This window comes from Borostomias antarcticus, assembly GCF_949987555.1.
Source record: "Borostomias antarcticus genome assembly, chromosome: 2".
In the NCBI taxonomy this organism is placed as follows: domain Eukaryota; kingdom Metazoa; phylum Chordata; class Actinopteri; order Stomiiformes; family Stomiidae; genus Borostomias; species Borostomias antarcticus.
This window is the reverse complement of record NC_140235.1, coordinates 29,011,794-29,036,793: the sequence shown is the minus strand read 5'-3', so window position 1 is coordinate 29,036,793 and position 25,000 is coordinate 29,011,794. Positions and strand designations below refer to the sequence as shown.

The window sequence follows — 25,000 nt, the reverse complement described above, 5'->3', positions numbered from 1 at the left end:
AGCCACGCTGAGCCCCAGCTGAGCCCCGCCGCCAAATCAATATGGCCCCCGGCCTCGCTAGCGCCACCGCGCTCCCCTGGCCCCGGGAGGAGCAGGGGCAGCCAGGCCAGCCGGGCAGCCTGCTAACCAGGCTGCTAACCAGGCTGCTAACCAGGCCGCTAACCAGGCTGCTAACCAGCCTGCTAACCAGCCTGCTAACCAAGCCGATAACCAGGCCGCTAACCAGGCCACTAACCAGGCCGCTAACCAGGCCGCCAACCAGGCTGCTAACCAAGCTGATAACCAGGCCGCTAACCAGGCCACTAACCAGGCTACTAACCAAGCTGATAACCAGGCCGCTAACCAGGCGGCTAACAAAGCTGATAACCAGGCCGCTAACCAGGCCGCTAACCAGGCCGCTAACCAGGCCGCTAACCAGCCTGCTAACCAGGCTGCTAACCAGGCCGCCAACCAGGCCGCTAACCAGCCTGCTAACCAGGCTGCTAACCAGGCCGCTAACCAGCCTGCTAACCAGGCTGCTAACCAGGCTGCCAACCAGGCTGCCAACCAGGCTGCTAACCAGCCTGCTAACCAGGCTGCTAACCAGCCTGCTAACCAGGCTGCTAACCAGGCTGCTAACCAGGCTGCTAACCAGGCTGCTAACCAGGCTGCTAACCAGGCCGCTAACCAGGAAGCTAACCAGGCCGCTAACCAGGCTGCTAACCAGGCTGCTAACCAGGCCGCTAACCAGGCTGCCAACCAGGCTGCTAACCAGCCTGCTAACCAGGCTGCTAACCAGGCTGCCAACCAGGCTGCTAACAAAGCCGCTAACCAGGCCGCTAACCAGGAAGCTAACCAGGCTGCCAACCAGGCCGCTAACCAGGCCGCTAACCAGGAAGCTAACCAGGCTGCCAACCAGGCTGCCAACCAGGCTGCTAACCAGGCAGCCAGCCAGCCAGCTAACAGGTCACGGCATGCATAGCTGTTACTGAGAAGTCTGCATGTTGGCTTTTTTCTGGACTTTCTTCACAAATCTTGTAATATGCGAGATGGTACAGTACATACATAGCTTAAAACATGTATAAGTCCATTGCAGACAAATGTTAAAACTTGAAAATGTAACCCTCAATTATTACGTATAAGAAATAGGAAATGATCAAAAAAACGCTGGAGTTGTAATTGATCAAACTTCTGCTGAGAAACTAATCAAATAATGAGCTCAGGAATGAACCAGAGTGTATGCACATCACACAGAAGCAGACCTCGTTTCCCAGCAACCATTTAAATGTAAAACCACACACCAACACACACCAATCAGAGTGAGAGCCCCGCCGGGAGAGAGCACTCTCTCGGCCAATGAAAAACCGGGACACTCCGCATGCTGCGCCCCGATTGGCTGAGAGGTGTGGGGGTGGAGGGGGGCTGCTCTTACCTGATAGGTGGCGGTGGCATCGATGCCGGTGTTGGCCCCCAGGCCGGCCAGCTTCTCCTTCATGCGGAGGTGGGAGCGCTGGCGGAGACAGAAGAGGACGCCGGAGGAGGCCAGCAGCCCCAGGATGAGGAGCATGGAGAGAACGCTGAGGACCAGGAACTGACCCGACTCCACCCTGGTCTCCTTCACCACCGGGATCTGGGCCAGGCTGTCCCTCTGCAGGCCACAAAGACACAGCGGTCAGACAAACTGCACGGGACCGAACGCTGACAGCACAGGCTCTGAGTTCACAGTTTCGTTTTCAGGTTTCAGGATCATGGATGCAGATGTGTGGGGAAGCTGCTATTTTTGTTTGTTTGTTTGTTGTTTGTTTGTTTTCTTTCGTGGACAAACAAGTGTCTTTCTGTGAGCAAACATATTGGGTGTGATACTGATGTTTGTTATAATTTGAGCAAAGTAAGCAAATATGTCAGTATTAACCCAATACACACAAATAGATACACATGCAAACACACACACACATATAGAAAAGTGTACTAGCATATGGGAATGTAATGATTGGGCAGATCATAAAGTAAAAACATCTCCCAAGACTTCCTCCTCAAAAACATACATGGGTCAATGACATCTAATGTCATTCAGTGCAACGCTGTTATTTTTCTTAAAATGTTGTATTCAAAATAAAATAATGTCACTTTTTCTTGGTGGTTATATTTCTGCCAGTCTACGCATGGATATTTAAGCTTGTGATGATGGGCAAAAAATGTACATTTTTCGAGGGAGCGCTTTGTGTTGTACTGCATGACATGAGACACCTTATACATCATTGACCCATATAAATATATATACACACACACACACACACACACATACGGTATATACTTTTTGGGGGGTTCTTTTTACAAATGTTTACTAAAGAAACAAAACAACTATATTTCCTTCCTGGCCTGCCTCCTGGAGTACCTCCACCCCCTCTCCTCCCACTGCGACCGCCTGTCTGCCTGTCCTCATTAGCCAGCGCTAATAGCGCTTTTATAATGTGCGTTCAAGCTCACTCCATCCTTATTGACTGGCCCTGTCCAGCCAGCCACAGCCGACATACTGGCCAGCTCTCTGCAGGTTTATGGTCCGTTCTGTCCTGGCGTGGCCAGATATGCCACTCAGGAGCTGCAGGAGGTTTGAACACTAAAAGCTTGTCTCTAATTAGCCCCTCTTGTCTTGAGTTTGGCTGGATTAGGGTCCTTTCCCAGACTCCCTGAGCTAATGGTTGGGGGTGGATAGGCTTGAGGGACCAGGGTTTGGATTGGGGGTGGGGGTGCTCTCGGTTTGGGCCGAAACCCAGGGCCGGTGCGCCAGAAAGGGGCTTGTCTGTGATGCCCCCCCCCCCCCCCCCCCGCCCCCATCCCCCCACCTGAGTGGCTAGCTAAGTCTAAGCCCAGGAGAATGGTGTGGCAGGGCCCCTGTAGTAGGGCCCCAGTGTAGGTAGGGTAGCCTGGTTCTCAGTGGGCTTTAGCGCTGCTAAACAGAGCGATTGAAAATGTTTGTGAAAGACTGGATTACAGGCCTCACAAACAGCCCATCTCCTTTCATCTATACATGTGCGTATTCTAATCAACAGGGATGGGAAATACTGTAGCAGAGAGCTTCAATCAAATCAACAGCACATACAAATCTATCCTTCACATGGGGGCAGAATAGGGTAAGGGAAAACTAAAATAGAACGCCATCGATAGACAACTACATCTTCTAGTCCATTTACCATGGCAGACAATCCGCTTTAACTTTACATGATTGTATGGAGGCCAGTGTCTCTCTAGACATACTAACGCTGATTACCATGTTGGCCTGATGGTGGTCTCCTGATTACAACATCTCCGGCTCCCACAGCTTCAATCAACTACTGTGAGTGTTGAAAACAATGAGGTCCAGCTCGCTTGTTCAGGCTCAGGAGTAAGACAGGAACTAAGCTTGGGACTAAGGGAGTTGATGCTGCTTTTTCATTGATTAAAAATTGCATATTCAGGACAGTGCGCTGTGCAGTCACATTGCTTAGGTTTTGGTTTATTCATGATTTTAATCCTGTATTGCTTAGGTTTTGGTTTGTGCGTTTGGTTTCAAAAACGGTTATATCCTGCCCAGTCTCTAAGCAATTCACATCTTGTTCTATGGAACTCCATAATAAATTGTGTATTAATTTGTCAGCAAATAATGATAATTATAGATTTTTGGCAACTCTTGCTATTTAGAGAAATGTATTTACAGTGTATGATTTAGTACTCATTTATTTCTTACATATTTAAAAATTCATTCACTTTTCTATTGAAAGTCATAGCTAAAAAAAAAAATATCACTATTCTCAAAATTGTACTTCATGTCTTAAGACTTAAAAACATTTAAAAGGCTTAAAAGGAGGGCTGCTCATCCCAATGGAAATGATGATCAAATGCTGTTCACACCTCCCAATATGATGCCCTTTCACGTGTCTGAGAGGGGACAGACACCAAACTGAGAGCATTTGTCTGTAGAGAGAGAGAGAGAGAGAGAGAGAGAGAAAGATGGATGGATGAGAGAGAGAGAGAGCAAAAGAGAGAGAGATGGATTTGTGTCCATTTACCACAATGTAACTGGACTTTCCATGTGAGAAATCAGGGATATATCCATGTGACTAAAGGTAGACTATAACAGACAAAAACGACCTATGATGTAACTTTGAAAAACATTGTGATGTTTTAAATACAAATTTAACATTATTTGCTATTTCCTTAATCCTGGATTTCATTGGTTTCTAGAAATTTTGAAATAAAATTAGTTAAAATTAAATGAAACGAAATACAAGGGAGATAAATTCATAAAAGATAATAAAAGGTGGAAATGATCTAATTGATCAACATTTCGTTGTAATCTTAAACATTTTGTAAATTTCAAACAACATTTAGTTGTACTCTTCATTCTTAAGTTCCTGGTATAAATTCTGGGTATTTGCAAAAAAGGTGAACATTAAATGTAACACAAATGTTTTTAATAAATTGTCATAATTTTCATCTCTCAACACTGATAGACTTTCAATATTCATTTTGAAGAGGGACATACACCTTGTGATTGATCTTCTTGGATGTGATCTAGGACAGGCCTACTCAATAAAGTTTTTATTCCCTCACTTATTCTCTCTATTTCACCCTCTATTTCACCCTCTATTTCTCTCTCTCCCCCCATTTCACTTTTCGTCCTCTCTCCTCGTTCCCTCTCCCTCTCCGCTGGATGAGTAACTCTGGGAGAAGACAAAGGGCAGATGGATTTCTGTGGCTCTGCTTTATTCAAATTATTGAGGAAAGGTCACAGTGTGAGAGGCCAGAGGGGTGGCTGGCTATCCATTCAGACTCTGATCACAATACGCTCCAGGACTTGAAGAGAACCCCCCCTCCAACTCACACACACACACACACCACCACCACCACCACCACTACTCCCAATCTTGGCAAATAATTGCAGACATTCACCAGCACAAAAAACAAGCAAACCAATTTGCAGTTGAAAGATTTGAATCCTATAGTATCCTATCCAATCCTCGTTTCTGAAGTGTTGATGAATGTATTGAAAGTATTCCTCCCTCAAAATTGCATTGTCATTTGAAATAATTAGCATGCAACATAATATAAATTGAAGCCGTCATTTCAAATGCATTTTCACCGAGTTCATAAGAAAAAAGGGAACAGGAACCCTTCTAGAAAAATATATTTAAATTATTATTCCCTTTTACCAAATTATTTTTGAAATAAATTTAATAGCAAATTAGCCTTCCCTTGGAAGCTGCAATAAAGCCCTCCATAGATAATAACAGTAATAATAAATAACCTTTATTTGTATAGCACTTCTCACGCAAACATTGCAGCTCAATGTGTTTTAACATTTCCACACAGCATAAAAAACAACAATGACAATAGTGATCAACAAAACACATAGCAAAATGTTAAACCACATAATAAAATAGTATTAAGAGGATTGGAGGAAATCGGGAATCATTGCGCTGTGTAAAATATTATTTTCGTCTGAATCTGAAGCACAATCCCTTGCCTTTGGACTGTGGACATTGATCTTCAGTAGAAGGCTCAGTTCATCAATGAATCCTCTTTTGGTATCAGGGGAACGAGTCCATGGGCCTGAACGAAAACTTCGCCAACCAGATGTGCTGGTTGGAGACCTCAAGCACCTCTGCTCAATAACCTGTTATTTTTAATAGTCTATATATTCAATACAACTGATCACTTAACACGGATATGCCTACCGCTGCATTCTATGTGAAACAAGAAATGTGAAATAATTTCAAATCAACCACAGTGCCTTCAAATTATGACCAGCACTCATTTCTTCCGACGGCTAGCAGGTGCCTCGTGCGTCGGTGTAGGGCCAGTATCACTGAGTAAGGCGCTGCTAACCAACCTGCACGCAAAGCCAAACATGCAGAATCACAATTCCACGTTCATGCAATTCATGGTTTTCATAACCATACCACCTCGCAGCATTTTAAGACAAGTCGTTGACGTGTCTTTGCCGCATTGCAAGGAAGAACCGTGATCGATAAGAAATACAGTATGACTCGGGGATTCTTACCTAAATCCATACTGAGGCGTGCGTCAGACAGTTCGCAGTGAATTGTAGAACACGCAGGCCTATCTTGTATTCCAGAGGGCATGATATTCAGACAGTGGAAACCGCAGCAACCAAACCGCGTCCTTAGCCGGGCACTCAATCCGCTCCACAAAAGTTCCCGGCCAGTGTCCCGTGCGACTCCGCGCGCGCAACAAAAGGGCTGTAGCTTCAAATGCTTCGAAACGAAGACGGAGAATGAGAGAGAAAAAAGGGGCGAAAATAAAAAAGGAGGAGAATGTAGGATATGCCCGCCTGATTTTCCGAGCCTCGCAAGAATGTGCAGATGCCCAGTGAGTCCTTTCAACGCCTCTATGCCAGTGAAAAGCGATGGGGGACGGGTCGGGGGCTTTTGCGATCATTTGGTGTGAGGCTGAGCCCCTCCTTATATTCAGCGGCTCCGGAGTCCCTGTCTGTTGCACATGTCATATCCACTGGTTGCTATAGCGATGCCTCCACATGTTGTCGACAGTGAATGTTCGAGGAGGGATGCTTGGCTAATAGGCTTGTGGGATGAGGGGAGGCTGAGAGGGGGGGGGGGGGGTATGAATGGACATCGGGCTAGTCACTCATTTGTTAAGCTACTTGGGGTCTCTGTGCCCTGTGTGCGTAAATTGCTGTTTTCTCAGGCTCTCCTTCCGCGCTCCCTTCCTTACTGAATTAATTTGGGGAATATGATAAAACGAGTGCAGAATCTGGGGCATAGACTATCTATCAAATAGATACGGCCTACCTATCAAATAGATGCATGTGAAATAGATCTAGAACATTTGTATCGGCTTTGTAACTAAGAGCTTGGGGGACATTACATCCCCGAGAATAAACCTGAGAAAAAGACAAAACCTAAAAAGCATGTCGCCCTTAAAAAGTACGACCCTGCTAACTGTCCACCTAGGACCACAAGAGTGAGATGAAAGTCAAGGAAAGTTTGCTTTAAGACCAAATCCCCTAAAACTCTTTACTAATTAGTTATCAGGCCCAGAACATTATCCTATGGTGAGCAACAGCTGCACCAAGCAGGGAGAGAGAGGGAGAGAGAGAGAGAGAGAGGGAGAGAGAGAGAGAGAGAGAGAGAGAGAGAGGGAGAGAGAGAGAGGGACAGAGAGAGGGAGAGAGAGAGGGACAGAGAGAGGGAGAGGAGGAGGATTATGGTGAGCAGAAAGAGAGAAACGGGGGGGGAGAGAGGGGAAAAGAAAGGGGGTGTTGGAGAGAGAGGAGGGGGGGGGGTCCTGTCAAATGCAGATGACGAGTCTTTGCGGGGGGAATTGGGAGAGTCGGAAAGGATGGAGGCGAAGGGGGGGGGGGGGGTCTCCCGTTTATTTTTTCTATTCAGAGCCCCCCGCCTCCTCTTTTCCCATTGTCCCTGTGTGTGACAGCTGGAGTTGGCAGTGTGAAGCCGAGAACAAAACCTGCAGCCCCATGTCTGTCTGCTGGTCGGTCAGTCGGTCTGCCTGCCTGTCTGTCTGTCTGCTGGTTGGTCAGTCAGTCTGCCTGCCTGTCTGTCTGCTGGTCGGTCAGTCGGTCTGCCTGTCTGTCTGTCTGCTGGTCTGTCTGTCTGTCTGTCTGTCTGTCTGCCTGTCTGTCTATCTGTCTGTCTGCCTGTCTGTCTGTCTGTCTGTCTGTCTGTCTGTCTGTCTGTCTGTCTGTCTGTCTGTCTGCCTGCCTGCCTGCCTGCCTGCCTGTCGATGTCGGTACTACTGTCGATGTACAGGCTAGGCTACATGTAACCCAGGGGCCCATGTAGTATATGTGTGAAAATAGCAGTACACAGTATATTCATGGATATCTCATTCTCCACCTAACTGGAAGGACTTCCTCGACTACTAACAAACAATGTCCTTCTAAGAGATACACACACTCATCCCTCTCCCGCACCCCTCAACGCCTAACACACACCAACCCAACCTTCGCCCAGCAATCCAAGCGGACCAACATGGGCGTTTGATTGGACAAAAAACAGGAAGGAATGACTCATCAAGGTCCAATCCCCAGCCATACCAACTAGAGGGAGAGACAGTGGCACCTGTTTTTTTTAACCTTCATCTGGAACTAGCCACAAAATGGCCACGTTTTCCCACATTACGGCCATTACATTCCTGTCACATCCTGTGACGACATTGAAAGGCCACCGCCAATGGTTAAGCGCCTCAGGAATTGGTCACATTGGTCAGGAATTGGAATTCCACGTTGGAATTCATCTTTATGAAACAGAACGGGAACTACAGTAACTTCCACAGTCAATCACGGTTCAACCGAACGGCAGAAAGACCGGTGGGACATGTTCTCTGTTGTAGAGTCCACAAGTCCACAATACAGTACAAGTAGATTTTGTTTTTTTACATAAAACAAAATGAAGCACAGCATTGATAGTGGAGTCGGTCCTCTCTCCTGTCCTCTACTCGTTGTGTGATCGTAGCCTACTGTGCTATCACAGTACAGTATGTGTCCATATTGCAGGAAGTCCAACACGCTAATCTTTCCTCCAACCGCCCCTCTGCTACTGTAGGTTCTGTGACACATTTCACATTTGTAATAAAACAGGGGGGGCGTGTTTAAACAGGGAGCAGGGAGTAGGATGCACTTCACAACGTCGCTCACAAGGAGGGATGGGAATGTTAAACAAATGTCAGGATCAAGTGTACTACCCCAGATAGCGGCGCCGAGAAAACCCACAACGCCTGCTCCGCATGCGCGTCTGTGCTCGGTGGACGCTGCTTCGCTTGCAAGGGGGTATGCTTACGTGTGCATGCATGCATCCAAGCAGTGTGTGTGTGTGTGTGTGTGTGTTGGCCAGACAGCAGTTGGCAGTAAAACCTCAGGCCTTGTAATATATTGGAGTAAACAGTAGATAAAGCAGGCAGCAGGGGCCTGATGAGAGGTTCAGCGCGCATCCCAATCCCAGCATAATGAGATCAGATTAGACTAATGCATTTACCCGGCCACCGCACGGCAACACAGCCTACCGACACACACCACAAACCTTTCTAAGGTGTACCCACACAGACATAAGCAGATGTGTGTGAATACCCAAATAGCACGGTGTGATTGTATGTGAGTCTTGGAAACAGGGGATGCAATAAATTATTCATAAAATATCAGAGAAAGAGGTGTTATGTGGCTACAGTGTTCATTCAGGGGAGGTGTTGGCGGGTTAGAATTTTCTCTAATGCTGATAAATATGTGGAGGGCTGTTGTTTTTTATCACACAGAGCAGAACAGAGTGCTGTTGTTGATGATGCATTATTACCCAATGTGGGAGAAAGCACTGCCTCTTTTCTGGGCAGTCTTTTCCCTTTCACACTGTACATTATAGTCTATTTTTGACAGCAGTTTTTTTCCAGTTTCAGTTCTTTAATTGGAATGTCTAATTACATCAAATCTAAATGGAATTACAGTAGCCTACAATATGTTTTGTGTTTATGCCTTCAGAGCCCATCAAGGCATCCACATATGTTTTAGTAGGACAAAATATTACTGTATGTGTGGGCACAACACCATAACTCCGGTTTAAACAAACTTTTTGCAATAAAATAACAAGAACTCAGGAATCAAATGAGAGAGAGAGAACACAAAAAACAAGCAAAGGATCAGGAGTCTGTCTCTCTCCTCTCTCAACATTTAGAACAAAATTATACCCTGCCCGCACACACACACACACACACACACACACACACACACACACACACTTTGAGAACCGAGGAACGCAAACTTAGAGAGGCAAGCGTCTTTCCTGATGGATGGTGTTCCAAGATGCGCACAATAAGGTCCCATTCCTGTGCTGTGCTGTCTGTCTCATGTTCATCCCTCACTGAGAAAAGAGCCGATTCAGACCAAATGTGTGTCAACCCTGTCATTCTGCTGTTCTCGGCAGATTCACTTGTTCATATAAGCCTCCTTCTTGCGTAATTCCCAGCACTGGACCCAGCCAAGTGGTTCAACACTGTAAACAAGCGGCTGATCAAGGTACATGCTATAGTATGGCTGTCATTTCAGCTATTTAAAGCATGGAGGACAACCCACACACACTGACATCAATACTACAGTATATGTGCTCCAAAAAAAGAGGAAAAAAGCCTTATGGGGGGTCATACAGTAGCTTGCGGTAGGAACATGCATCATTCTATCTGGAGAGAGATCAAATGGGGTTGGGGTGGGAAATCCTGGCATACAGTATGAAGAGGTGGATGCATTGATGTGTTTACGGTTCAGTTGTGTGTGTATGTGTGTGTGAGAGAGAGAGGGAGAGAGAGAGAGAGAGAAAGAAAGAGGTGGAATGTACTGTAGGCTATGCATACGTCCAGAAAGTGCAGACTGTCTTTGGCAATGTTTTGCTGGCTTTCAGTGTGAATGGTGAGTTGCTGATGGGAATGTTTAAAATCAGACCATAATATCTCCAGTATCACTTTCCTAAATCATGTTGCATGCTGCTATAGCCCATGATTAGATGCCATTTTTAATTTCAACTGTTTAATGTGAATGAGGTGAGGGACAGACTCTCTACAATGCCACTCTTACCATCTCTGACACATTATTCATGTCAAGCTTTAAATCCCGCCAAAACACTGAAAATAATTACTCTAAGGAGCACTTACAAATGAACAATTACAGTTAAGTCAATGGGCGTCAACGGATGTGTTTTGCATTGTAACTGTGTGTCAACTCAAATTACAGACGGTTCTGATTGCTTTCTTCCCAGAGGAAAGACAGGGACTTATTTCATAGTGTAATCAGTTTTCTATGACGTTAGAGTGAGATTAATATTGCAACAGCGTACCCTGATTCAATTGCATACTCAGAGAGCAAATGTACCAAAGTCACAAAATGTAATTTACCAAAGTTCATGAAGGGAAGACTATTGGATCAATTCACTGAATTCAAAACGCACAATATGTGCATGTGTGCTGTGATAAGGCACTTCTCCCTGTGAAGAATAGGAAAAAAGCCCATGGTTTCAAAACAAAATGTTTGAACACCCCCACAGTCCAAAGACAGCGAAAAACACACTTTTAATTGTTTTGTCAGAATGAAACTCACACTACTTTAAGACAATTGTGTTCTTTTCAAGCGTCTTATCTCAGAGAGCGTGTGTGCAAGAGAGAGAGAGATAAAACCCCAATTAATTTGGAAAGCGAGAGCTGTTTTCAGACAATACATCAAGTCATGCATGAGTGATGCCGGGGATATAGGTATATGCTCTGTGGAACAACAGGGGTTGTTGGAGGTAGCATTCATAATTGAAAGCCCAGTCGCCGGGGAGCGAGCAGGCTGCCAGCTTCTGCTGCTGGCTCTGACAGGAGGGGTTCACGGCGCTGGCTTCAAGTCATTGTGTGAAAAGTCTGAACTTCAGCTGGTTTGGCGTCAAGAGCTACAGCAATGTCATAAATCCAGCAACACATTGCACATTTCAACTGCGCGTGTAGTTTTGGATTTGCTTCCGTTCAACTGAGCTGTGGAAACCAGCACTCTTACTTGGAACACTAGTCTGGAGTAAAAGACTACAGAATTTGGGCATAGGGGCGGAGCCAGTGCCTACCTTTCAAATCCAGCTGAATTTGAACATATTTCATCGGGAGTGTATAGTTGGGACTCGGGACTAAATGAAAAACTCATCCAGCCCAGAAAAGAAGCTAGTCAACCCCGTGACGTGAGTTAACGTCCAAGTAGCCTAAAATCCCACTTTAAGTGCCAAATATGTCGACAGCTCGCAGGAATGCTGGACTCGTTAGAAAAGTGGAAAGATGCGCATCGGTGACCAATCAGAGGCCAATTCAGCCTCCCCGCACAGCCCACTATCTGCACGGGCCAATCATCCTCCGCGTATAAAATCCAAGAGTCTTCTCATTGGTCTCCACGGACATCATCGTTCTTTCCCCAGAAGTTCTCGCTGCAGAAACTGGCTTCCCTTGGAAGTTCAACCCGTTCTGAACAGAACAGGCACAGAGTAGCCCAGAGGACAGACAGACGGACGGACATACATACATACAGACATACAGTAGGACCCCACGTATCCGAACCCAACGGGACCGAAGGTCGTTCGTATCTCTGAAATGTCCGGATGACTGAAACTTATGTTAAAATGCACCAAATTCAATAAGTGGTATACTTGTTTCATATAGACTCATAATAGACCAATAAATACCCTTAATTACTTGTGAAAATGCATCAAATTTGCAATCAAATAGCCAACTAAACTCATATAGCCTAGCCTATAATAGACATACAGTAGCCTATAATAAAATAACCGAATTTCCACTTGAGTGCGTGCTTTGATCAAATACAGTACTTTATTCTCAAATGAGGCGTACGCTGCATCGAGAGCGGCCCGCATACCGTCACCCCCCCCCCCCCCCTCACCTCCTCCTCGTTTCCACCTCTCCGCCCACCTCCGTTCCCCGTCCTTCCCCTCCCCTCCTCCTCGTTTCCACCTCTACGCCCACCTCCGTTCCCCGTCCTTCCCCTCCCCTCCTCCCTCCATCCCTCCGCTCCTGAATCCACCCATCCTCCATCCCTCCATCCTCCCTCCCTCCATCCTCCATCACTCCATCCCTCCATTCTCCATCCTTCCATCCCTCCATCCTTCCATCCCTCCATCCTTCCATCCTCCATCCTTCCATCCCTCCATCCTCCATCCTTCCATCCCTCCATCCTCCATCCTCCATCCTTCCATCCTCCATCCCTCCATCCTTCCATCCTTCCATCCCTCCATCCCTCCAACCTCCATCCCTCCGCTCCCCCTCTTCGCCTCTCTCTTCTCTGGTGAGCGTCCAGGACGTCCCGATCCGCCACGCCGCCTCACTCGACAGATGGCGACCGTGTCCGGACCCAAGGCGGTCACTCTGATTTCACCATTTAATTACTGCTAATTAGGCAGCCCCCCCCCTCCCCTTCCCGCCCCCAAAATCAGCTGGGGACGCTGGTGACAAGCTCTGCAGAGGGTGGTCCAATCAGCAGCTCTGCAGAGGGTGGTCCAATAAGCACAGCGCATCACCAGGACGGAGCTGCCTGCTGTCCAGGACCCATACAGCCAGAGCTGCAGGAGAAAGGAGCCTCACTGACCCCAGCCATCCCAGTCTCTGCAGGTTCAGGGACAGCTTGTACCTGCAAGCTACCCGACTCCAAAACCACTGAGTCTAAGACTAACACGCCCACTGGGCATGCACGTGCACACAGCACCTTAAATGGTCACTTCTGCCACTTCCCTTTAATTTATCTACATGAATGTGGCACTGCATTCCTGTTTTTTATTCTATTTTATTCTATTTAATTCTATTTTACTATATTCTATGCCCTTTTGCCTTATTTTATTACGCAAAGTTGAGTCAGCTCTGAGCCTAAGATGTTCATTACTGATAATGATGTTGCATATTGAGTATATGACAATAAAGCTTGAAGCTTGAAACTTGTCATGGGCAAGCCTCGCCATCAGACCGGATCCTGGAGGCGCACGGTGCGCCCCTCGCCGCCTCGTCTCTTTACCGGGCTGACTTGGCCCGGAGGGAAGAACACAGCAGCAGTGCTCATTTGAGAACTTCAGAGAACCCCTAACCAGGCTCATTTCTGCAGCCTAGAACACCAGGCTGGTTTAGTTTCACATCTCCCCCTACGACCTCTCCCTGGACACAGATACACACACACACACACACACACACACACACACACACGTACTGTACACACACAGTTACACACACCCGCACACTCTCGCACACAAACACACACATGCACGTACACAGACACACACAGACACACACATGCAAGTGCGCGTGCACACACATACACGCACACACACACACACACACACACACACACACACACACACACACACACACACATACATACATACATACATACATACATACATACAACAATGCATAGTTGATAAAAAATTCTGAAGGCAAATTTAATTATGATTTATGTCAGAATTTCTCTGGTTCTGTAATATAATCACATGTTGAGGACTCATTATTGTAAATGCATATAATCAATCTTGCCTATTTTCTCCAGCAAACATCATTATACTGTAAACGTTTCTGTAAGGCAGTGATGAATATTTTTCTCAAATGTGTGATGAGACATGATTGCCTGTGTGTATGTGTATGTGTGTGTGTGTGTGTGTGTGTGTGTGTGTGTGTGTGTGTGTGTGTGTGTGTGTGTGTGTGTGTGTTTGAGTACAGTACATGTGTCTGAAAATGGCATAAACTGTTCTGCTGTAATTTTTGTCTCTCAATGTTTTGGCTCTCTGGACCCGTTTTGTGAATCCCCGTCTGTTCATGCAGGATATGCAATCATATTTATTGAAGTAGCCTATAGTATGTATGCATTTAGGACGTTTGTGTGGTTGTTCGCCCACAATCTGTGTGCACAGATTGAGCCTGTTTGCGATTGCATGTGTACGTGAGCAGTATACTTTTATACTCTTTCTGTTTACATCATGGCCAGCATCAGGTAATAGAGGCCATGTCCCACATATTAAACAGTTGCCATTTTTACAAAGGTCTGTTCACAGCCAGACAGAATTGTTGACATCATAACCAAGGACGTATCATCAACCTGCACCCCTCTGTTGTAATACATTACAGCTCCCATGTGAAGCTGCAACTGTCCCAATGCAGTGATTGTGATCTGCATGTATTTTCAAATGCACATGCAAATCCACCAGATGTCATTGTGGTTGATGAGGAAAGTAGGCTGTTCTTTTGATTCCACATGCACTGTACTTTAGAACAGGCATTCCCAAACTGTGAGGCGCGTCTCCCCTGGGGGGCCCCAAAGAAATTCAGGGGAGGCGCGGAGGGATGGTTAGAAAAAAAAGAAGGAAAAACATGTTTTTTATTTTAGAATTTTCTATGGTTTTTATGCATGAAACGTGATTTTAAAGGTCAGAAAATCGAAATAAATAATGGGAGAGGCCTGCTAAATTTGTGGATAGTGCAGAGAGAGCCTCCCCCCGCAGGCATGAATGTATTGTGCGAAATAGTCATAACGTTAACTAGCAGCAGGTGCCACCGAGCTAACTAAGCTGTGTAACGTTATGGGCTAGATAACACTGCCTTGCAAAATGGACAAATTTGGGGTTTGGGGGGGCGCGGGTGTGTCACTGTTTTCAGAGGGGAGGCCCACATTGATGGAGTTTGGGAACCCATACTTTATAAGAAGCGTTTCTCTCTAAGCAATTAAAGTACCAGCCGCTGGTACAAGCCATTATACAGCTAGGCTACAAGTGTCAGCTAATTGTGTTCATATTTGGCAGCCTGGGTCATGTCCATAGGTTAACAGTCAGGGGCCTGGGGATGATGGGGTTGGCCAAGTGTGAAGCAAAGCAGACTGCTAACTATTGCTCAATCTCGTACAGTAATCAAATCAAATCAAACTTTATTCGTATAGCACATTTCATACACAGAGGCATTACTGGCAGCTGCTTTATTTGGAGGAGAATATGTTTTCTGTACCCATAACTCCCCTGGTGTTACTGAGTCAGACGCAACACAGAAATACATACTGTACCAAGATATATGTATGCATGTGTATGTATGTATGTGCATGTAAGTATATATTGTGTACATCCTCGAAGCTTGCTTGGAACTATGAAATCTGACAGATATTAAATGACCAAACATGATAGCAATGGAATTATATTTGGGCCCCTGCAATATATTTTGAAAATGCGGACATAAATAAATGTGTGTGTGTATGTGTGTGTTTTTGTGTGCGTAGGAGGTGTGAGCTGCTGAGTATCTAGGGCGCAAATGAGAATGGAGTGTGTGTGTGTGATTGTGTGGTCAGCGTGTCCATTTTGAAGGCATCGTGTCAGAATGTGAAATCTCATCTCTAGTGAGCGCTTCCCCGCTCTGCTGCATAATGTCCACAGTGCCATGGCAGACCGGCTCTCACAGACAATGGCACGCCGAAGAATTCTACACCTCTCTTTCTCTGTCTCTTCCCTGACACAAAGAATGGAAACCTTAAACTTCAAATCAACACCAACACCGCGTTGACTTTGCAGCGGTTCGCTGTGAAGCCGGAGCAGGCTGTGCTCGTCTCGTTATGTCTGATAATCAGTTGTTCCGGAAGGAGGACTGATGAGGGAAATGTAAGCAGAGTCATGACAGGTTAAAAGCTCGGGACGCAAAGTTGTTGTTTTTCTATCGAGGGTAATTGCAGCTGGCATTTGAATACAAAATGTCATGTCAGAGATGGCAGAGTGAAAGGCCACCGTCGCATGTGTAGACAGTAAACAGCAGAGGCACAGTTCGCTGCAGCGCACAGCGATGTCCTCATTGTTTAAAATTGATATATTTCATTTTATGCATTTTGACCCTTGAAGTGGCTACACAGAACTCTCTAGAATTTGAACCTCTAGTTACAGTATCTGGTTACTTACTAGAAATGTGTGTATTGTACAACATGCTACAACCACATGAATGGGGTGTACAGTACCACATCGCTTCTCCTGATTGGACCAAAAAATGTTTTAAGCGTCTGTGATCGGACGATCGTTTCACCCGTCCGGGCCCGCCTCCCATACGCGCGAGCAGTGTGCGCATGAGGCGTCCGCAGGGGGTACAGGGTCACATGGCTGAACAGACTGTTGATCTTTGAACAAAACACCTATTTTCACCTCAGACCAAAGGTGCAGGGTTGGAAAACACCTATTTAGCTTGTTAACCCTCCGTGTAGCATCTCTAAAAGAAAAAAAAAAAGAAAAAAAGAAAAAAATAGTGGAATGAAATTCCAATTCAGCCTAGTGAGATACAAAAGAGAGTTTATGTCATAATGTTTGGTTGCTTCAAGTGTGTTTTCTTGGCAGCAAAAAATACTCCCTAATGCAGTTTCACTGTTGCGCTTTCAATGCTTTATAACCGAGGATGGAAGCTCCTCACTAACGATGTGCTGTAAACAGACTCAAGGTCATGCCAGAAACCGCTATTAAAACCTATCAAGCAAGCAGGTACCATATTTGCCTTTCTCAAGATGGAACGAGCATTTACAGCAATATCTTTAATTACAGTCAATTAAAGTCAATAAAAGCTGATATGAAAGATGATTGCATTTCATTTACCATGAGGGAAGCTGTCTATGAAGTGCACTGCCAGAGCAGCACATCAATTTAGTTCCTTATTTGAGCCACATAAAATGCATTAATCTGTAAAAGGCAAATGTTAATAGAGAGCTAATCAATAAAAAGGTGAGATAAGTCTTGTGATCATTACCTCAACAGTCCTTTGGCCACTGTACTTTGTGCTTCTGTAATAGTATGACTGTCATGTTATTATTCTGTCATTTAATACAAAAAAACTCAAAAAGACAGGGAATCCTAAGGAGCAGCAGAATTTTGAATTTGACCTTTGCACTCACTACCACCACACTCCCTCACTCACTACCACCTTTTTTAATCACCCTTGGACTCTGGGCAATCTAAGATAGCAAAGGAATTACTGGCAAGATACTGTAGCTGTTTGAATGTAGGACCCATTTTCCCACGTAAAGTTAGATTCAATTTCCCCACCATTCAAAGTCACCATTCAAACAGTTTGTTTGAATGAAAATTGTATTTTGAACTGTCAGAAGCAGAAAAAAAAGCTAGATTTGTGAAACAAACCTATTATGAGGGAGGCCCCAAGGTGAATAGATTACTGGCCAGACGTAATAGGAAACAACAAGCATTGAACACCATACAAAACTAACCAACTAACCAACACAAAATTAGAGACCCCCAAACCAATGAATTACTTACGGAACCAGAAGATATAGAAAGAGTATTCAAAGATTATTATCAGTTATTATACACACAACCAACAATGGCAGATGAACTAGACATGGCAGGCGTTGTGGGAATGTCAACAACTTTTTGTATTCTGTAACCTTGTCTACAGGTTAACGGCAAAAATGATAATATACTGTAATGGGTCCTGTCAGATAGTAAAAACAGCTGGAAAGATCATAATGTGACTCAGGGGATCTTGTGAGAATGTCATTTTGTGCAAGTGTGCAAGGTTTCATGTAGGAATATGTGGAAAAGGCCAGGAACGAAGCTACCGAAATTGTCAGTCTTGCAGAGTTGTGTCCCCAACAGTACATTACTAGGGAATTGCTACTGTTATTAGTAGAAGTGTCCAGGCTGTTTGAGGAGACTACACACAGCTTTTTATACACACACACACACACACACACACACACACACACACACACACACACACACACACACACACACACACGTGCGCACACACACACACACACACACACCCCATCCCCGACCCAGATATAACATCATCAGTGTATTCCGACAGCTTGTGTTCATGGTAATAGCGTCCTATTACTGAGTCAGTAGGTGTTCATCTGTGCTTCTGACACTTTGTCATCACTCTGAGCCATCGCCATCAACATCGCCATCACCACTAACACACACTCACCACACTACACTCCTAATGATGTTGCATATGGCCTTTTCTCCTTAATTCACTCCCATTAGTACAGTATCACGCCATAAAGGCAATGAGACCAAATTCATATGAACAAATTATACCGCAATTATAATGTATCATCCGAGCACATCGATAGCAGTGCGTCTACTGCCTTTAAGCCCGAAGCCTTCTCCCAGTCCTGGATGGTGGTGGTGGAGATGGTGGTGGTGGAGGAGATGGTGGTGGTGGAGGAGGAGGTGGATGAGGAGGTGGTGGAGGAGGTGGTGGAGGAGGAGGTGGTGGTGGAGGAGGAGATGGTGGTGGTGGTGGAGGAGGTGGTGGTGGTGGTGGTGGAGGTGGTGGTGTGGTTGTTGTGATGGTGGTGGAGATGGTGGTGGTGGAGGAGGTGGAGGAGGTGGAGGAGGTGGTGGAGGAGGTGGAGGTGGTGGTGGTGGAGGAGGTGGTGGAGGAGGTGGAGGTGGTGGTGGTGGAGGAGGTGGAGGAGGTGGTGGTGGAGGTGGTGGAGGAAGTGGTGGAGGAGATGGTAGTGGTGGTGGTGGAGGAGGTGGTGTGGTTGTTGTGATGGTGGTGGTTGGGGGTGGTGGTAGTGGTGGTGGTGGTGGGCTGGCCTCAGATGTGTGTTGAGCGAGGGGCAGTCTGGATGATGAGTGGTGGAGGGCGGTTCCGAGCGCGGGGGGGGAGGGGGCGGGAGACGGCCAGCCAGCCCGCCAGGCGCTTCACCCTCCGTCTCTCCGTCCGCGCCGGTCCCCCCTGCATGCAGCCTGTCAGCCTGAACAGCAGCCACCCCCCCACCCCCCCCCCACCCGACTCTGACCTTTAACCCCCCCCCCCCCCTCTCCAGCTGTGGCCGCCACAGAGAGAGAGGGGGGGGGAACATCCTGGATGCTAGGCAACGTGTCTCAGACGCGTCTCTCCCCACAGACAGCAATGGTGCAGCCAGTTAAAATAGAGACGTTTCAAAGTTTAGATCAGTCTACAGCATGTGTCCTGAAATTATCTTCAAATTTAATCTGACAACAACAAAAAACACACCCCGAAAAATGACAGCTGCTGTTCAACACTGGGTCGGGGCCTGGCGCTTTGAGGAGGAAGAGGATGGACACAAATGATGAGGGTGTCTGGCCAGCTCCTAAATATTTGAAACTAATTTTTTTTTTAATATTTTTAATGTGTGTAAAATCCAGACAGTACAATGCCTGAATAGACATTAGCATGTTTATTCTGCATCACCCAGGGCTTCAACCAGGGCTTGAACAACCAGACACCAAGGGAAGGTCATGTTCTTGTTTGAGCCAAGTGAGAAGCTGGCAGTTTGAACTAAAAAAGTCTAAATGTCACAGCCAGATATTTACACCATAGGAATCCTGCATGGATATTAGTAGGCCTACATACTGTGACAGGAATGAGTTATGGGACCAGGACTGAGCATGGATTCACTGATTGACTGAATTGATTGAGCACAGGTGGGGCTGATTGAGATGTAAGCAGACAAACGACTGGTCAGAAGACTAGATGCAATCAAGAAGAAACAGTAACAGCTACAAATTAAAAAATATTGTTTACAAAACCATGTCACACATCACTCAGCACAATGGCTGAGTATGCATTAGCATTGTTATTCTGCTTCCCCCTGGGCTGAACTCCTGTTGAGCTACCTGCCATGTGAGAAACCATAGATGGTTTCACACTGTGACTTAAACATCACATTCACAAGGGTTGCATGTAAATGTCACAGGTGCATGTACTGTAACATGGAAGTTTCAGCAGTTTCTACAAAATATTTGTTAAAGGCACCACGGGGGGAAACCAAAGACTAAATAATAAAACCAAGGTACACACTTAACAAGTGAAGAACAAAAGACAAAGCTGACAAGTTTGCAAACTTACAAAATGACCCAGGAACCACCAGGGATGACAAACAGCTACAGCAAATAATGAACAATGGAATATGTAGGGGTGAGACCAGGCCCCCAGGATTCAAAATCTGAAGTGAAGCCCTATAGGACCGCGCCATCTGTGAAAAAAACACATCAATGGCGCCTTTAACATGCGCAGTCAAAGGCACCAATGACGCGTTTTTTTCAAAGATGGCGCGGTCCTATAGGTCAGTGAATGGAGTGACCCTATCCAGTTCTATTAATACATCCATGGGTGAGACCTATGCCCACCCTCCCATTGCTCTCTGTAAAAGCGCATTGTGTTGCCTCTGTGTATGAAATGTGCTATATAAATAAAGTTTGATTTGATTTGATTTGATTTGAACAAAGAACAAAGAAAGATGGGAGCTACATGTAGGCTATACATACACAGACTAACAAGACAGAAGGAAACCAATCAAACATCTAGAGGGGCTTGCACTCAGAGAGTTGCTCAGTGGCGCATGAAGCAAGCCCCCATGGCCAGGAACAGCCAGTTTTTGGCGTAGTAGCCAAGCTCGGTATTGCAAGTGGCGCCAAGAACCTGAAACCTATGAGGAAACTGAAACCTAAATCCCCCACTACACTGAAGTTACAGTAATATGGGTACTGTAGAGCCACCTATGAATGAATCATGGTCAAAATGTAATGGTGAGTTCCTTGGCCCAGGCTGCACCCCTCCACCGAGTTTCATGCATATCGGGCCGGTAGTTTTTGTTTAATCCTGTCCGCTTACAGACACACACACACACACAGACAGACAGGGGCGAAAACATTACCTTCCGCCCTGCGGGGCTTTGCCCCTGGGGCGGAGGTAATCAGTGGCACAGGCGTTCTCTCAATCAGAGTCAATTAAGCCAGTTGTAGTCCTAGGGTCCGCTATTGCACAGCAAAAAGTCTAGTGTTGAATTAAATCTCAGTCAATTTCAACACTTTTTCAGGGTTTATATAGGTCCACACTGTCCAGAGTTAAATGAACACTTTCAAAATAGTTCAACATTTAACACTCTTTACCAGAGTTAAAGTAACACTAAGGGATTAGACAAATAACACTGCTCTGAGTTAAATGCTTTACTCTTCACCAGAGTTGAAGTAACACTAAGGGATTAAAACTTTTTTTTTTATTGTCATACAGTGGTTTTTACACAGCACACAGTGGTGGTGATGATGCACACACACACACACACACACACACACACACACACACACACACACACACACACACACACACACACACACACACACACACACACACACACACACACACACAGTGACAGTAGTGTCCACTGATGAAATTCTTCTCTGCTCTTAACCCATCTTCCTCCAGGTGCTCCTGTCTGACAGCAAGTCACACAGGGACAACATGCACACAGGGAGAACATGCATGCAGGGAGAACATGCACACAGGGAGAATATGCAAACTTCGCACAGAGAGGCCCAGGACCTTCCTGCTGTGAGGCAACAGTACTAGGTACTACGCCACTGTGCGATTTTTGGGGGACCGATTTTTGGGGGTTCCTGCCCAGGGACACTTCAGCACACTCTGGAATCGAACCAGGGACCTTGCAATACCCAGCCTGCTGCTCTACCTACTGAGCTACAGTACTGTATGCGCCACCCGAGTGGCAGATTGGACAAATAACACTGCTTTGCTCCCTTGCAGCAGCAGAAGCTTGTCTCCCGGAGGTGAACTAGCACACTGAGTGATGGACTTCCTGCCAGCTTGAAGCATATGGACGTTTCTACTCACTTGAGCCTTCGTTTTGGTGGTGGTTGCACAGTGACAGCATGTTGAGGCTGATTTGTTAGGAATATATATATATATATTTTTTTTAACTTTTGACTGTTGCTGTAGCGCCACCATCGGTATTATTGGCCCACAATGCCAGTTGAGGACTTCTGGCATAGGACTGGGCTTATGTGCAACGTTTCTTGATTCTTCATGCATGGGAAGTCAGACTTCCTAGGAAGAAGAAGTATATTGGGAAATACAAGAGGGATCGGCAGCTGAGGCCGTCCAGCCCCTAATAATCAGATACATAACGGACCGCTCCCCCCCCCCCACCGCCCCCCACCACACCCCGAAACTCATAAAACCTGAGAAGTACCAAGTAGATTGAAGATGCAGTACAAAAATAATTAATTATTTCTCTACCCATCTCTCCACTCCATCCATCTACAGTAAAGAGGCACAGCACAAAATGTTCCTGAGCCTGGACTGAGGTGTCATTCTCAGCGCACAGACCATCTCCCTGTCTCTCAACAACAACAACAACAACAACCACCCATGAAAAGGATCTAAGAGATATGAATACCGAATGCTGTTATCCCCTCATTAAAAAACACACGCGCCCCTTCCCAAGCACTTTGGAATCTATAACGTCTGATAAAACGCGGGACAAAATGGCGGCGTTTTTTCTCCAAGCCCAAAGGTCAGGTGATGGCAAAAGGTTGCCACGTTGCGAAGCCGCTAGTTGGGCTTTCATCAGTCGGCGCCAGCTGGTGTCTCCAAAGAGGGGGGATCTAAACATGGCCGCTGGCACGACGGGGCTGCTCCCGTGTGACATTTCACATCCAGATCTGCCATGGCTGTGGCATTTAAGCCACTTTTAAAACAGTCAGATTGGCCTCCCAGCACTACTGAAATTTTTATAGCCAGTGCTCATCGCGGTTTTGTTGCCGGCTTATCAAAAGGAAGGAGAGATCTTTGGTTCGTCGTCACTGTGGGAATTAGGTAGAGCGGTCACCTCATGCGCTTATGTGCCTACAGTACACTGTACAGTGTAAATTACACAAACACACACACTCACACACACTCAACAGCTCCGGAGTGTACCTGAATAGCCCAGAGCACATACAGTAGCTCATATTCCTAGTAGAGATCTAGACAATGTCTCTCTCATCCCTCTGGACGCTACTGTCTACATCTGAAAATCCCCTCTCTCCAAAGCAGGTCTCCCGCTGATGCACGAACATGAAATCAACTCAAATTGGCACAAGAGACGTCGGCATGAGCATGAAAATACAGGTCTACATCCTCCATCTGCAGACCCATAAAAGCCCCGGCTTCAAAAAAAAGAACCATTGTAGAAACACATGCTTTGAAGCAGAGCGTACAGCCGTGGCGACTCGGAGATCAATTTGTAAACTCTGATCATGGCTCTTTATTTATTTCCCGGCGTACGTCTGTGCCTTGGCTGGGGCAAGGCGGGGCAGCGCGGCCTCCTTTGAAGTTTCCTGCCGCCGGAATTATCTGGCGCGCTCAGTCTGCCCGCAAGATGGATTTCCCGATGGCGTCGAGTCACGTATACGTGACAAATTAGCACGTTACACCAATCAGCCCGTTAGATTAAAGGAGGGAATATGTACTCCGTTTCCCACCCCAACAACAACCACAACATCGATCACACAGGAAACTGGATGCACTGCGTCAATACATTTTCAAATAACAAAATGTGCTTTTTCAAATGTGCTCTCCTATATTTGATTACACATAGACCTTAATCTTAATCTGATTACGGTAACTGTGTTATTACATTATCTTTATCTACAGTACCCTATTGAAATCTCCTTCACATTTCAAAGACACCACAAATAGATGGTCTACATTATATTTGGTTGGAAACCTAGCAAATAATAACAATAAGAGATTCGAGTACAATACAGTACAGTAGGTCTAGTTTGTAAGAGCTGACATTTTAGCATGTGTTGTTAGGGAACCGATGAACACTTTTATGTATGTGCATGTCTTGGCGTTCTGGTAAAAGCTTTCAAGGTCAGTCCTGTCCTGAAGGTTGTGTTTTCCTGTAATATGAAGGCAGATAAGATACAATGGCTACAACACATCGCCAGACCCCCCCCCCCCCCCCCCCATACCGAACACACAAACAAATCCAAGTACACGTGTGGTTTAAGAGTAGTGAGTGGGTGAGATGAGTATGACTGATTGAGGCATTCATTCTGATACACAGTAGCCAGCACTACAGCATGGCAACACCCACACCCAACCGCCCCCCCCCCTCCCCCCCCACCCCCGAAGCCACACAGTCTCACTTCAGTCTCTTGGTGTCCACACAAGAGACACTTGTCTCACCGTTGGAGTGAACAACCTTCCCAGTCACACAATGTGTTTAATTATGTGTAAACAGATTATGTTATGGAAACACGATGCCATCATTAGCGGCGAAACATGAAAAGGTGTAAATTTTCCATCTGATGAGGCATTTGTGTATCGCCAAACATGGCAAAAACAACTTTACAATGCATAATCAAGCGGTGGTTACTGCCGCATGTTTACCAGTGAGACGAATTCGTAAACGAAAGACGGGCACCCCTTCTTTAGAAGTACAGTATCATTTTTTCATCAGCTTGTCAAAATGTGGACAAGCTATCACCTTCATTATGGGGCAGGAAATTGGGAAGAAAGCCTCCAAATCCAGCTCTGAGAGGTCATCATCGTCCATGACCTTTCACTGAGATGAGTTCTGAGTCCTGCCTTTTTTCCCCCAATGGGGGACTTTGATTAGGGGATCCACAAGAGCCTCCCCCCATTCTAAGATGGTGGCATTCTCCGACATTTCCTTCTCTTTGACATGCGATGGGATTATGGG

The 25,000-nt window shown here is 46.0% G+C and overlaps 1 protein-coding gene across 1 annotated transcript in view; it reads right to left on the bottom strand.

The window, feature by feature from the left end:
- ptprn2 (protein tyrosine phosphatase receptor type N2) overlaps nucleotides 1-25,000 on the bottom strand; it is a gene marked incomplete at both ends in the record, with an annotated part of 142,683 nt that overhangs the window by 28,634 nt on the left and 89,049 nt on the right. Inside the window, one exon of the mRNA XM_084454216.1 lies at nucleotides 1,412-1,627. Within this exon, the coding sequence (XP_084310342.1) occupies nucleotides 1,412-1,627 (216 nt within the window). The remainder of the gene's footprint in view (nucleotides 1-1,411; nucleotides 1,628-25,000) is intronic.